Source organism: Medicago truncatula, chromosome 7, assembly GCF_003473485.1.
Source record: "Medicago truncatula cultivar Jemalong A17 chromosome 7, MtrunA17r5.0-ANR, whole genome shotgun sequence".
NCBI lineage: Eukaryota > Viridiplantae > Streptophyta > Magnoliopsida > Fabales > Fabaceae > Medicago > Medicago truncatula.
In genome coordinates, this window is record NC_053048.1 from 37,463,257 (window position 1) to 37,476,786 (window position 13,530).

The 13,530-nt window shown below is 32.0% G+C and overlaps 1 protein-coding gene across 5 annotated transcripts; it reads left to right on the plus strand.

Annotated features, from left to right (window-relative positions):
• The first annotated feature begins 1,526 nt into the window (after nucleotides 1-1,526).
• Nucleotides 1,527-9,200, plus strand: LOC11435546 (poly(rC)-binding protein 4). Of its 5 annotated transcripts, none has more exons than XM_024771577.1 (9): nucleotides 1,565-2,004; nucleotides 3,149-3,250; nucleotides 5,391-5,612; nucleotides 6,161-6,219; nucleotides 6,325-6,416; nucleotides 6,529-6,641; nucleotides 6,833-6,895; nucleotides 7,024-7,100; nucleotides 8,945-9,200. In XM_024771577.1, exons 1-8 carry the CDS (start codon nucleotides 1,585-1,587, stop codon nucleotides 7,090-7,092), a joined length of 1,140 nt encoding a protein of 379 aa, XP_024627345.1. In that variant the 5' UTR covers nucleotides 1,565-1,584; the 3' UTR covers nucleotides 7,093-7,100; nucleotides 8,945-9,200. The 5 variants fall into 5 exon arrangements, 4 of the variants coding, with proteins under 4 accessions (XP_039684047.1, XP_024627345.1, XP_003624229.2 ...); XM_003624181.4 differs by lacking the exon at nucleotides 8,945-9,200 and adding an exon at nucleotides 7,838-8,123; XM_024771576.2 differs by lacking the exon at nucleotides 8,945-9,200 and adding an exon at nucleotides 7,862-8,123.
• The last annotated feature ends 4,330 nt before the right edge of the window (nucleotides 9,201-13,530 follow it).

A 13,530-nucleotide genomic window follows, 5' to 3' on the forward strand; every position in this document is an offset into this window, starting at 1 on the left:
CCTAACTAATTTAAATACAAAACAGTCCCCTATGTTTTGATTCTTTGGCAGTTTTGGACCTCCGGTCCATTGTTGACTCGGTCAACACTGACGTGGCACCCTAAGTGAGGTGCCACGTGTCAAATTTTTTAATTTTTTTTTACATTGGGGGTCCAAAACTGCCAAAGAATCAAAACATAGAGGGTTGTTTTGTATTTAAATTAGTTAGAGGTCCATAACCGCAACTTTTGAAAAGATAGGGGTCCAAAAGTGCAATTAAGCCAAAAACTAAATATTAATTTAAAATATTTTTTTATGTCATTTTATAGGTATCAATTATCTCAACAATTAATTTTGTAAAACACATCCATTATCAATTAACTAGGGTTTGTTTGATAAGAGCAAAAAAATGAGCTTATAAATTCGTATGACTAAGTAAACCTTATTTCGTAACCGACATTCCATCGCGAGCTTATAACTTATTCTATTAGCTTATAGCTTATTTTTCAAACATTATTTTAAGTATCGTTTGAACTTATAATTCATAGCTTATCATATTTTATCCTATTTATACCCTCACCATTTTAAGTAAAACCCAATTTTACCCTTTACAACACATACTTAGGTTTAAGAAAAAAGGTTACTTTAATTAAGCTTCAAATTGGTAATAAATGGATAGCTACGTTTTAATTAAAAAAATGTTGCGTTCAACATTAAAAAAAAGTTACGTTTAAGAAGAATAAATGTTTGAGAGTCCCGTGAACATAGGACAATGCATTATTATATGTAGGGGTTGGGGTTCGAACCTCGAACACCCCATGTGAATTTTAGCCACTAAACTACCTTACCAAAATAAATAAATAAACATTTGAGAAAGAAAACAAAGTGTTCCTACTGCTACATTCAGTTTATTTTTATTTTTGAGGTGTTACCTCCAAAAAAAATTAGTGCGATGCTATGTATTTTTATTTATTAAGTATAAAAACTGAAATAAAATCATTTATACTTTAATTTTTCACGAAGTCTAAAAATCAAAATGCAACAGATTTAAAAATAAAATTTTAGCAAAACATTAATCTAATATTATATAAAATATCTATTAAAATTTAAATGACTAAATATAATCATCTTAAATATCAATTGATATAAATTTTAATATAAATCTTGAATATTTTTGATGTCATTTTACATTTATCTGCTAATTGAACTGCTAAAAATATATTTTCTGTTATTGTATTTGACTAATTTGTCGCTCATATTAAAATTTGATTATTGTATTTTTTTATCATTAAATAAACAATAATTTATTTTTAAGTATAATTAGACTAAGAATTGTCCTATCTAAAAATTAAACGGTCATTTTTGTGACTAATCTTTTTTTTTTTTTTTTCTCTCTGTGGTGGTGACTGAGGTTTAAACCTCGAACGTTACATGTATTATTCAAAAAAAATTGAGTCTTTGATGGTAACCTTTTGAGTATAATATTTTATTTTATTTTTCAAAAAAAATGCAAATAATAAAGGGCTTGTTGGTAATTGGGCAGGAATAAATCCCTGTATTTCCTTGACCTGCAAATCCAGTTCTTTCTCCAAAACAAAATCAACAATGTCACAGCAAGATCAAATCCCAATAAACCCCAACATAGTTCCTCAACAGAACCAATTACCACCAATCCGTATGCATCATCCCATCCACATGCAGCAGCAGCAGCAGATGCACATGTCCATGCCCAACATGGTCATGCAACAAATGCACATGCCATATCACATGCCACTTCAGCTCCCATACTCCACCCACGATGCCGGATACCCTTCATCCATGAAGCGTCGTCGAGACGACGAAGATCTGGGTACAGCCTCCTCGGCGGAATTATCAGCGGCGAAACGCGCCAAGGGACAGGATGTGATATTCAGGATCGTTGTGCCGTCGAAGCAGATCGGAAAGGTTATTGGGAAAGAAGGTTGCCGTATACAAAAGATTCGGGAAATGACTAGAGCTAATATCAAAATTGCTGACGCTATTGCTGTAAGTTCCTTGTTTTTGAAGTGGAATCTGATAGAGAAAAAAATTAGTTTTTTTTTTTTGGGTTTTAATTACTTTTAGAGCTATGATAAATAAAAATATTGAATTTGCTTTTAGGGCTTGTGTGGATTTGATTTAATTGTTTTATGTTTGGAATTGAGTTAACTGTTTTATGTTTGGCAACTGATACAGGGAGAGAAAAAATGATTAGAATAGCTTGTTAAAAAAATATTAATTTTTTGTACAACTTGCGTTTTGTGTCTAATCTAGTTTTTGGGGCTTGTTAGAAGAGTTGAATTATGTTTTCTACTTAGCAATCAAGTATGTATTTTTTTCTAATGTGAAATCGCGACTGGTTTTTATGCCTTGAATCTATCTAATGTGATTTTGGAACAATTAGAGCTCCCAGTAGACATTTTGGGGTTTCTATGCTAGTTATGTTATTGTTGTGAGATAAGCTCATGAAATTGGGTGATCGATACATTTCAAAAAATGTGTATGGACACCATTCCTACGAGCAATTGGAGTTTTTTTTTTTTGCATCTCCTCTCTGGATAGTTAGGGTCATCCGATACTGGTAGATTAACTTTGCCTATTAGATATTCTCAATTCCGCTTTTGATCAGATCACAAGCTTCATAGTCTGTCTACTGAAGTTATTACTGTAGTTATTTTGATTACAACTCCGTTGTTAGCAGTCAATTGAAAATTGTCGGTTGTTGTAGAATCGAAAGAATCAGTACTGGTTATACGGGGCTGGACTTTGGTCAGCACCAGGCGTACTTTCAATTATTTCTCCCAAGGGTCAAGGGTGTAAGGCCTTGGTAAAAATTGTTTATGCGGTCACTCTTATTAATCATGGAACTCTGATACCTTAGAGGAAAGGAAAATATTTGTTATATTATTATTATTTACTATTGTCAGCCGATACAACGAATACATTGGCAGGGGTGTGGAATATTTTTCCCATATACATCTTGCCTACTAGGATCCAAAATATGTTTCATTTTTATGTAAACATAACAAATTCTACTCTGTTCTCTTCGTATATCTGTGTACAAATTTAAGATAATGTATGAAGTTATTACTTATTATTCAAACTAGTTGGTGTTTACCGAATCCAATCTCATGTTTTCCTTATTTGGCAGAGACATGAAGAGCGTGTTATCATTATTAGCTCTAAAGATAATGATGAAATGGTTACGGATGCAGAGAAAGCTCTAGAACAGATAGCAAATTTAATCTTAAAGGTATGATAAAATATATGATGGATTAAACATGGTTTTTCCTTTAACTTCCATAGTTTCCATAATATACATGAGTAGACACGATCTTTGAACTTCAAAGATTGGTTTGACTTTTGAAATGCTGACTGTGTAATTATATCCCAATATAATCTATGTATTTTGTTGGACAGACCCGCATGATTTATGCTAAAATCATCTACTCATTAGACTTTATTTATTTTTAAAATGATGTGGTTTGTTGTTATTCCTCTATCTTCAAAACCTCTGACGGACTAATCTTGCCTTTTTATGTGTTCCAGCACTTATATATCCATCTATTTTGAAAAATAAAGCCACTAAACATTTTTTTATAAACGCTAAAAATGGTTAGATACGAGTTGAAATATATAACAATGTTTGTAAGCATCCTTGAAATGCACTGCCATTTTACAAAATAAAAATTGAACTCTTATCTACTAAGCAAGCCAGGTCTTTTTTTTTTTTTTTTGGAAATGAGTTCACAATGTTTAATATTTTTTTTTTTTTTGTTTTAATGTTAAATATAACAGTTTTCCCCCTATGCTGTAGATAATTTGAATTTCAGTGTGAATACCAACCTATAACCACAAGTCTATCCCACGGGTCAACTTTGAGTCTTTATCTTTTCATCTTGATTGAAGATATGCTTGCTGAACGTATGCATGAGTAATTGTCAAAGAGCTTGTTTTGTATACGATGTAGTCATAGTTTGAGAGTCGAGAGAAAATTAGAAGCAGATCATGCAAATTCATGGTTTAATTATCTTGGATATATCATATAAAATGACGAGAATATAAACAAAGATGTCAGCCATATAATCCAAGTTCGAGTGTTGGTGGAAAAGAGTCAACAAGAAAATAAGTTTAGTATTGCAGTCATGAGAATGTTAACACAAGACTAGGACAAGACATGATTAAAATGAAAGCTCCAGAGGAACACCTATTGTAGACTTTGTGTGGTTTGTATTGTGTGGGTAACATCCCCGATTTATGCTTATAGAATTTAAGAACAAATATTTCTTAACAACCAGTTTGGGCATGAAATTCAAGGTTGATTTGATCAGTGTTCCCCTCAAACATCTCGGAGTGATTCTAGGGATGGACTGGCTGACCAGTCATTACGTTTTACTAGACTGTGCTCGTAGGTCTGTGATATTCCAAGACCCCGGTATTACCCGATTCCTTGAAGCCAACTGACTGAAGTTTCCCCTAAAAGGAGGTGTCCATAAGTATGTGTTCCTGAATTCTACCAGCATCAATTCGGGATGTTACATTATGGTCTTTAGGGTAACAGTCCTCTAACAAATATTTTGGGGAGGATGACCATGCGTGAACATGACCCTTTTGGGAAATGTTAACCGGTGCCCCCGGGGCACTGGTTAAGGAAGCCAAAAGAAGAAAGTGAAAGTAAAAAAAGACACTTGTTAATCTTTTAATGCATTGATTACACAACTTTCAATTTAAATATTACTATATTTGCTTCCTTAACCAGTGCCCCGGGGGCATTGGTTAACATGACCCTTTTTTTTTTGGGAAATGGTTATAGTCGTAATCTTTATAAAAGTAATAAAATAATAATTTAAGTTATATCTTGGATCAAAATCCGGGATATAACAGTGTGGAGTACAACTATAGAAGCATTGGTAAGATGGAAAGACCAGATGGTGGATAACCCATTAGTTAGACGCAGTGGAGGCCAAACAAACCTATAGGTCCAACCTGCGAGAGAGATTCAAATATAAGATCCATCTCCAAACATGCTTCATGACATAGACATTATCACATTGTTTGATCTACGTAGCTGACCACATCTAGTGACAAAAGGTTTTGCAGTTATTGTTTTTAATACCCTGTCGTGCCTGTTATACTATCATTCTTACAAATTGTCTTGCCCCTGTATAGTCTTTTGTTGGATACATATTGAAATTATTTTTTTTTATGCTCAATCATTTAGTGAATTAGTTATAAACCTGATTAAGGGGCCTTTTAGTTTTTTGTGGACTGCTTGTCCATTGTTTTAAGAGATATTAGCGCACACAATCAATAATCATGTTGTCCTGCTGAGTGTCACCTGTGTTTATTGCTGCTATTGAGATGAATTGATAAAGTGGTGCTCTTTGTAACAGGAAGATAATAGCAGTTTTGATGCATCAAAACTTACTGCAGGGCACGTTGCTGCCAATACAATAAGACTTTTGATTGCTGGGTCCCAGGCAGGTGGATTGATTGGGATGTCGGGTCAAAACATTGAGAAGTTACGGAACTCTTCTGGTGCCATGATTACTGTTCTTGCACCGAGTCAGTTGCCTTTATGTGCTTCTGCCCATGAATCTGATAGAGTAGTACAGGTGGGATGTCTAAAGCCATGCACATAATTTTTTTTCCCACTTTGCAACTCCCTTTCACCATAATATTTGACAATAATTATAACCAAGCTTACAATATACTTTTCATAGTTTTGCTGAAATAAACACTTGCATCGATGTGTTGAATGATACATACCCTTCAACATATTAAGTATTAGAGTTTCCATGTTCAAATCGTGCTATACAATCTTTTATATGATCATTATCTATAATTTTTTTTGAAGAATTTTATCTATCCAATTCAATTGTCAATGCTTCTTATGAAATTGATCGTATCATTCTGCTATTAGTTCTGAAGGCAACTGCCCTCCTTTCTTCATAACTAAGTTGCTAAAATTACTAAATTATATACTTTTTTCTAGTAAATTCTCTGATCAGCAAAGTTAGCACTTAAGATATTATATACACCGTACAAGTATTATTAAGATTATTTGGGGGATCAAAATTAGATGTTTACTTTATGCTTTGCTCTTCCTTCTTGCTATTAAGTTGTTTTGTTGCTGAATTTCGACCGTCATTGTTGAATTTAGTTATCGGGAGATGTTTCCACGGTAATGAAAGCATTGGAGGAGATAGGTTGCCAGTTAAGGTCTGTTAGTGAGCTTTCTGTATAGAATTTGAACCTTGCTCAAATCCGGTTTCTAAATTTTGTTACATTTTGTCTCACCTATTTATCAACTCAAATTTTGTTTAGGGAAAATCCCCCAAGACAAGTGATTTCAATCAGCCCAACATACAACTACGCTGCAATTCGACCATCCCAGCCATATCTTGACCCAAATTCAGGTTATTTAAAGTTTTCTATATCATAACAGCTTTTAGCTGCCATTTAGCAGTTATATCAGGTTTTGAATATTGTCTTACAATCACTTCATCTCTAGGACAACCAATCTTGCAGTTGATTATGTTACATTTGAGATGCTGATTTCGGAAACAATGGTTGGTGGGTTGATTGGAAGATGTGGCTCAAACATATCAAGGATCAGAAATGAGTCTGGAGCAATGATCAAGGTTAGATTTCTAATTACTTCTTCACTTTAGTTCAATCAAATATGTGAACATCAATGACATTTTGATGGATGAAGAGTTTGTTAGTTCCATTATACATCATGTAAAATAAATTATTATTAATTTTTTCTTCGTAAGTGTCCAAGACTGATTTTCAGCTGATTTATTTCTTCACCAATTGGAAAATGTTGCAGGTTTATGGTGGAAAAGGTGAGCAGAAGCATAGGCAAATTCAATTCGGTGGTAGTGCTGAACAGGTGATGAGTTAATCTAATTTTCTAATCATGTGCAATATTCTATGTTGTGCTCTTTTTATCATTGTTGGATTTGTTCTTTTCCTATATCTATTCATACTTTTTCTGTTGAAACTTGAATTTTTAAACAGGTAGCTTTGGCAAAAAAGAGAGTTGATGAATATATATACGATCAGTTGATACAGCAACCTGATACATAACAATCAGCGTAAGTATTTAAGAATTTGGTAAATTGAAGGTGTAAATTTTTTTGTGAACAATTTTGTAATAACAAAGGTTCTTCACTTGATTTAGAAGCTTTTAATCCCTTTTTTAAAGGTGACATTTTATGGTTCTTTGGTACTGTAAAATTGTTTACCAGTGGATTAAAATTGAATCATTATTTTAAATGATTTGCTACTGATGGATTAGTTTGAGATTTAATTTAATGAATTTAAAATCAAGTATTCTTATCCTAAATATTTTTGTTCTCCTACCCAAGTAGCTGATTGTAAAATGTAAACTGTACTAAAGGAGGGTTATAGCTTGAGTTTACTAATTTTCTTTATTAGACAAATCTTAATAAATATTGAAGGTGTGCGAGTCAAGCCATGCTCAATGCCCAAAAATATGTTTACTTCTTGGATTCCTAACTTTGTTGGGCTGGATTACTATAATTTATGTGTATAAATAAGATTTTGTTTTGCTCATTGATTTTGTTTTTGTTGTGATATCAACCCTTTATATTTTCTCTTTTTAATTTTGGTCTCGTAGACTACCTTAATTTTAGGGACTTGCCTAAATAGATTCCAATACTTGAACCATTAAAATACAAATGAGCGAGAGTAGCTCAAATTTAAAATGAATAAAAAGTGTAAAAGGGAAGGGTGTGGTCTAAGATCATGTTGAGACCAATTTATATGCTTTCCGGTTAACATTGGTTGTGTTTTTTTCTGAAATTAATAGATTTCTGGTCTACTCAATTTCCAGAGATGCCAAACCTGGAAAGCCAAAATCTCTAGCCTCTGTCAAACTTCCACTATGAATTCATTCCAGCTTTGTTGTTTGACCATATGGGTGCAGGGTGCTTATTTGTTAGTTGTTAGTACTGTTGATTGTGTATGTTTATAAACGGATTCCGTTTGTTTTTCATATATTATTAGGGGATCAATTTGCTGATGTTCTAACTTGTTTCAGCTTGTACCATACCCAACTGTTTTAATATAGTTTAGGGTATATTCATAATTATTCATTCGGAAGAATAGGAATGCTTAGGCATGCTGCGCGTTTATCATATGTTGGTTAACATGGCTATCAACTCAATCGAAATGGCGTGTCTGTATCAATTTTCTTAATAGTATTTCATTTACAGCGTTGATTAAGCATATGTTACTTATTCAAACTTTATTGGGCAAATTTAGTGTCTTTTAAATGACTTTAACTCTAACGTTATGAATTTTTATTTTTTTAAAGAAGATTCTAACGTTTTTTGAAAGGAGATTATGATAAATAATTATCGTAGAATCAACATAGGAGGCGTAAGTGTGAGTACAATAAGAATTAAGTAAGTTTAATTATTAGGACTGGTATCAGTATATTTAGTCTTCTGGTTTGGTAAATTCTTAGGAAACCTAAAGTTTGGTTCGGTACCGTTACCCTAAAGGCAAAATTCATTCAAAATTTGATTTGATTTTTAAATAAATTAGAACAAAATTGTGAGATGGCATTGAATAATTGGATGATGTTTACTTTATGCTTTGCTCTTGTTTCTCATGTGTTCATAAACTCCTGCTGATAGAAAATACCATTTCAATTATTTATTTTTTATTTTAGTTTTCCTTAGGTTTCTTTCGCTACATTTCATTGATTTATAATGTCAATAATTGTCAAATTGTATTTTTGAACTTGATTATTGTCAACTGGATATTATTTATTTAAATTCTTTTAATGTCAGTCAATATCTTTATTTTGAACTTTGTATTTAAATTCTTTGTTTTATTGACTAGTTATATTAGTCACTTATTCAAGTGAATATGTACTCATCTCTGTCATTGTTGATGAAAATATTAATAGGTTTTTGTAAAACAAGTATACTGCAGTTGTGAGGAATGAATCCCTAATTCGGGTTTTGAATTTTTGAAAGTCGTGACGGATATCTCTAAATCACCATTGAATTGTTGTCTAAACATTTCTCCATTGAATTGAAATTTGATGTCTGAATGTTGAAGAACTAATATTATGGTGTGAATATGTATGTACACTTTGATTAGGATATAAGAAGAATAAGATTAATGGAGATTGATTGAGACATTAGGGGTTGTGGTTTGGACAAAATTGGGATGGAACGTACCAGAGTAAAATATTTTGGATTTTATTTTAATTTTTTTAATAAATAGTCACACATACACTGAGTTGATTCTACCTCAATCAACTGTGAAGGTAGTATTTATCGAGCTTGCTTGTGAACGATGGAGCTAAATGTTAAGAATGTTATTTTCGAGTAGATGTCTAATTTGTCGTAGATGATTTTCATTTTTATCCATAATAAGAGTTTAGAGTTTAATTTACTCAATATTTATTTTAAAAACTCATATTGAGATTTCTAGAAGTGAAATAAATGTGGCCACTCACGCCTTAGTCATAGTAGCCACATGCTGACATGCACATCACATTCCTACATGTAATCAACCTTTTATTGATGAAAGGAAGTATTTGCCAGTAAAAAAAGTTGACGGAACTAATACAATAGGCATTGGCATGATCCATATTTTAATTAATGTTTTACGTCTGACATAAAATAATGTTTTGAAATTTTAAATATTTCCCTACCTCTAAACCCGGAATCATTGCTTTCAAACTAACATAATTAGAAATGTATTTCTTGTGTCAACCACACATCCCAGCTTGCGAGATAACCATTCAAACAAGCAAATACGTTTAATTGTTGAAACATTAATGTGACAGAGATAGCTCAACGCCACATACATGTCAACAAAAAGACCAAGATTTTTCAAAAAAAAAACATGGAAATTATAATAACAACTATTCGTCTCATTTCCCTTGATAGATAAATATATTCGTCTCATTATAATAACTTTATGTATAAATATTTTTAGAGGGGTATAAATATAATACTTCAATGATAAAATGAGTTTTACCGGGTGACATATTTTTATTACAGCAAGTCACCAACCTAGTTAGATGAATGAAGATAACTCCCTCCGGTCCTATTTATAAAAAAAAAAAAAAAAAATTGATTTTTTAGATTCATTGAATAATTACAATCCATCATTTATGCAAAGATATTAATTACAATACACAAATATATCAATTACATCAAAGTCAATATATTATGCTATACATTAATAATATTAAGGTTAAAATATGATTTTAGTCCCTACAAATATGCCTCGTTTTGGTTTTAGTCCTTGTAAAAAAAAAATTGTTTTTGGTCCCTGCAAAATTTTTTGTTTTTGAAAATAGTCCCTGACCCCACTTTTGTGATGATTTGCATACGTGACACATTATAACTGAACCAATTTTGTTTGTAGTTTTTGATCCCTGCAAAATATTTTGTTTTTAAAAAAGGTCCCTGCAAAATTTTTTGTCAGGGACTATTTTCAAAAACAAAAAATTTTGCAGAGACTAAAACCAAAACGAGACATATTTGCAGGGACTAAAATCATATTTTAGCCTAATATTAATAATAATTACAGGCTTTGTAAATTGGTTTGGGCCAATCATCTTTGCACATCTTGTGCGGGGTGATCTATCTTGTTTCTTAATACATCTCATTTTGCCTTGTTAAAAAAATGATAATTACACCAATACATGATAAAATATAGTAAAAATATCATTCTCACTTATTCATTTATATATATTTTTAATACTTGTGAAATTATCAAAAGAGTCGTTCATTAGAGGGGAGTATCATTCAAATATTTATTTGAAGCTAGTACTTTTCAAGGAACGGGTTAGGTTGATGAATTAACTGCATAAGTTTCCATAGTCTAGGGACCTCATTTCGCCGAATGTGAGAATCCATTTTGTTTTCTTTGGTCCAACATTAAATCATTGTGTGAAAGCTTCACCACAACCTAATTGTCAATACCCACGATACACCACAATCTAATATAAGTCTATTATATTATAGCCATAGGGGAATGGTTCCCCATCATTTAAGATTTACTAGTACATTCCAAACTTTAGGTGTGTTCTACCAAGAAAAAATATCATATAGGTGTGAGTAAGAAAAATCCTTTAGGTTTGGACTTTTTTTAAAATTATAGCTACTTCCACACCTAGAGGATAGCTTAAGCAAAATTATAGCTACTTCTCAATTTATATGTGAATAGCTTCAACAACCGAAGTTCTAAGTATAATATGACATGATATATTAAAATTATAACTACTTCTCAAAGTCTTAAAACAAAACATAATGAATCAGAGTTTTAATATATCATTTCATTTTTTTTATGAAGAATATATAAATCATTTCATATTAGTTGGTATGTTGAAAAAGAAGTATACATAGATAAATAACATATTATTGATAATGGTAGGTATAATAGAACAAAAATAGTTAATATTTATTATATTATAATAAAATGAAATTAAATAAAAATAAAAAGCATGCAAGTTCCTCCTAAACCCTAGACCTCTGTAGAATTTAGGACAAGACTGACGATTCCAAGATTACCACTTTATACTTTGAGTGTTACCCCCTCCTCCCTACCAAATGTGTTTATTATCTCTCAATTTCATCAATAATATACAATGTGTTTATTATATTATAAAATAATATTAAATGCTTATCACATAGGATGATATAGATTGGATGATGAACTTAATCGTGATCTCTTTATTGGCTTTTTTGATAAGGATATACCACTGAATGAGTTTATCTTCCTCAAAACACAGTTCTTAATGAAATATAATGTGGTGTTTTTACTCCACCCCATCGTGGACGGAAGCCCTAAAAATAGAGACTTTTTGTATTTTATATGTAGGTAGATTGTCTATAAAATAACTTTCAGTCTCTTGATACTACAAGAATTTGAACTTTTATCCGGTCTCTCTCATTCATTTTTTTTGTCTTGTCCCCGCCATTTTTCAAATCAAATAATAAACAATCATTTTTTGTCATGTAAAATCTCTTTTTTATTTTTCAAAATCAAATGCAACAAAATACACGATGCAAAGTAATCTTATTGAAAAGTGTAACTTCAACCAAATACACGGTAGTTCATGTCAATTCCATCGTCAATCCAAACGAAAACTTAATTATCACTGCATCAAAACTATTTAAAATAAAGCTTTTGCCACATACTACGCCAAAAGAAAAAGGAACTCCTCAGTCCCCACAGCCACAGTACAGTGTATGTGCAAGGAAAAAAGAAGGCAGTGCCTGGTAACGGTTATATGCTATATGTAGCCTTAGGCCAATAAGGAAAAAAAATTGATTGGTTCATGATGACGAAATGCCAAAGTTTGACTTCATTCTAAAAATGAAGGCACCATACAAAACGCGGCACTCACATTCCTCTCTATTCTATTTCATTAGTTAATGATCCAAAGACCAAACAAACACCTACTCATAATATAGCAATAAAAATCAAATAGAAGAGTCAAAGCTTTAAAACAATTTTGAAATAAAAGTTCAAAAATGGAAAAGAAAAACGGGAACAATACTACAAATTAAAGGTTCAATATTCAACCAACAATTCATTTCTTGCCCACAAAACAATATAGTACTTCCTTATTATTTCAAAGGCAAGTGATATCTTTTTTGCTCAAGACAAGGACAACTCACTCAATGAACAACAAGTAAATAGTAATTCGATGTGTTCACATGGAAAAGGTTAATTTTTTCCCACCATGGAAAAGTTGGATTCAATTATTAGATTAAGTGAAGAACATATTCTTAACATGCTCTCTCAACATTAGATTTTTCTTCACACTATCTTCTAACAATTTAAAAATTCTGAAAATTAATTTTCAGAAATTAAAAAAATTCATATAATTTTTTTTTAATTCTGTAATTCATTTATTGAATGTTAGATTTTTTTTTTTTTTGAACCCACCCAAACTGACGAAGCATCCTCTCCGATAGATATCTCACCATGCGCTCTCCGAATCTCAGCCATCCAGAGTAAAGGCTGACCCGCTCAAACTGACATGTCTGATGGTGCCCTTCATATGGGGCCATGACAACCCTATTCAAATCCAGTGCATCGAGATAGTTTCTGTAGTGGTCCATTGTGCCTAAACCAGACAATGGTAAAAAAAAGCATCGCGCGTGGATACCGATTCTCTACATACTTTTCATAGACATCCTTACTTCCCATACTTGGGAAGTGATGAAACACCCAAGCCTGCACCAAAGACAACCACATATAAATATACAAACCATATATACTTACATTTTAAAAAATAAAACATAGTTTTTAATTTATACCTGCAACAAAGTCAGGTATCCTGCCACCTGACTGCAGTTCCAACGTGCAACATTATTGAGCTCCTTATACAAGTGAGCTAGTGCCGCAGCTCCCCATGAAAAACCAGAAACAAGATTGAGGTCTCTAAAGTACTTCAGGTACACAACATCCACAGCCCACTGGCTCTTGTCAGTGAAGATCGTGATTCCCATCAAGTACAAC

What these genes read in the sequence shown, in the direction of transcription:
- LOC11435546 (XM_039828113.1), top strand. Translation starts at nt 1,585, where the DNA reads ATGTCACAGCAAGATCAAATCCCAATAAACCCCAACATAGTTCCTCAA. An exon ending in ATATCTTGACCCAAATTCAG is followed by an intron (nt 6,417 to 6,528) that starts GTTATTTAAAGT and finishes CCAATCTTGCAG; the next exon opens with TTGATTATGTTACATTTGAG. An exon ending in TCGGTGGTAGTGCTGAACAG is followed by an intron (nt 6,896 to 7,023) that starts GTGATGAGTTAA and finishes ATTTTTAAACAG; the next exon opens with GTAGCTTTGGCAAAAAAGAG.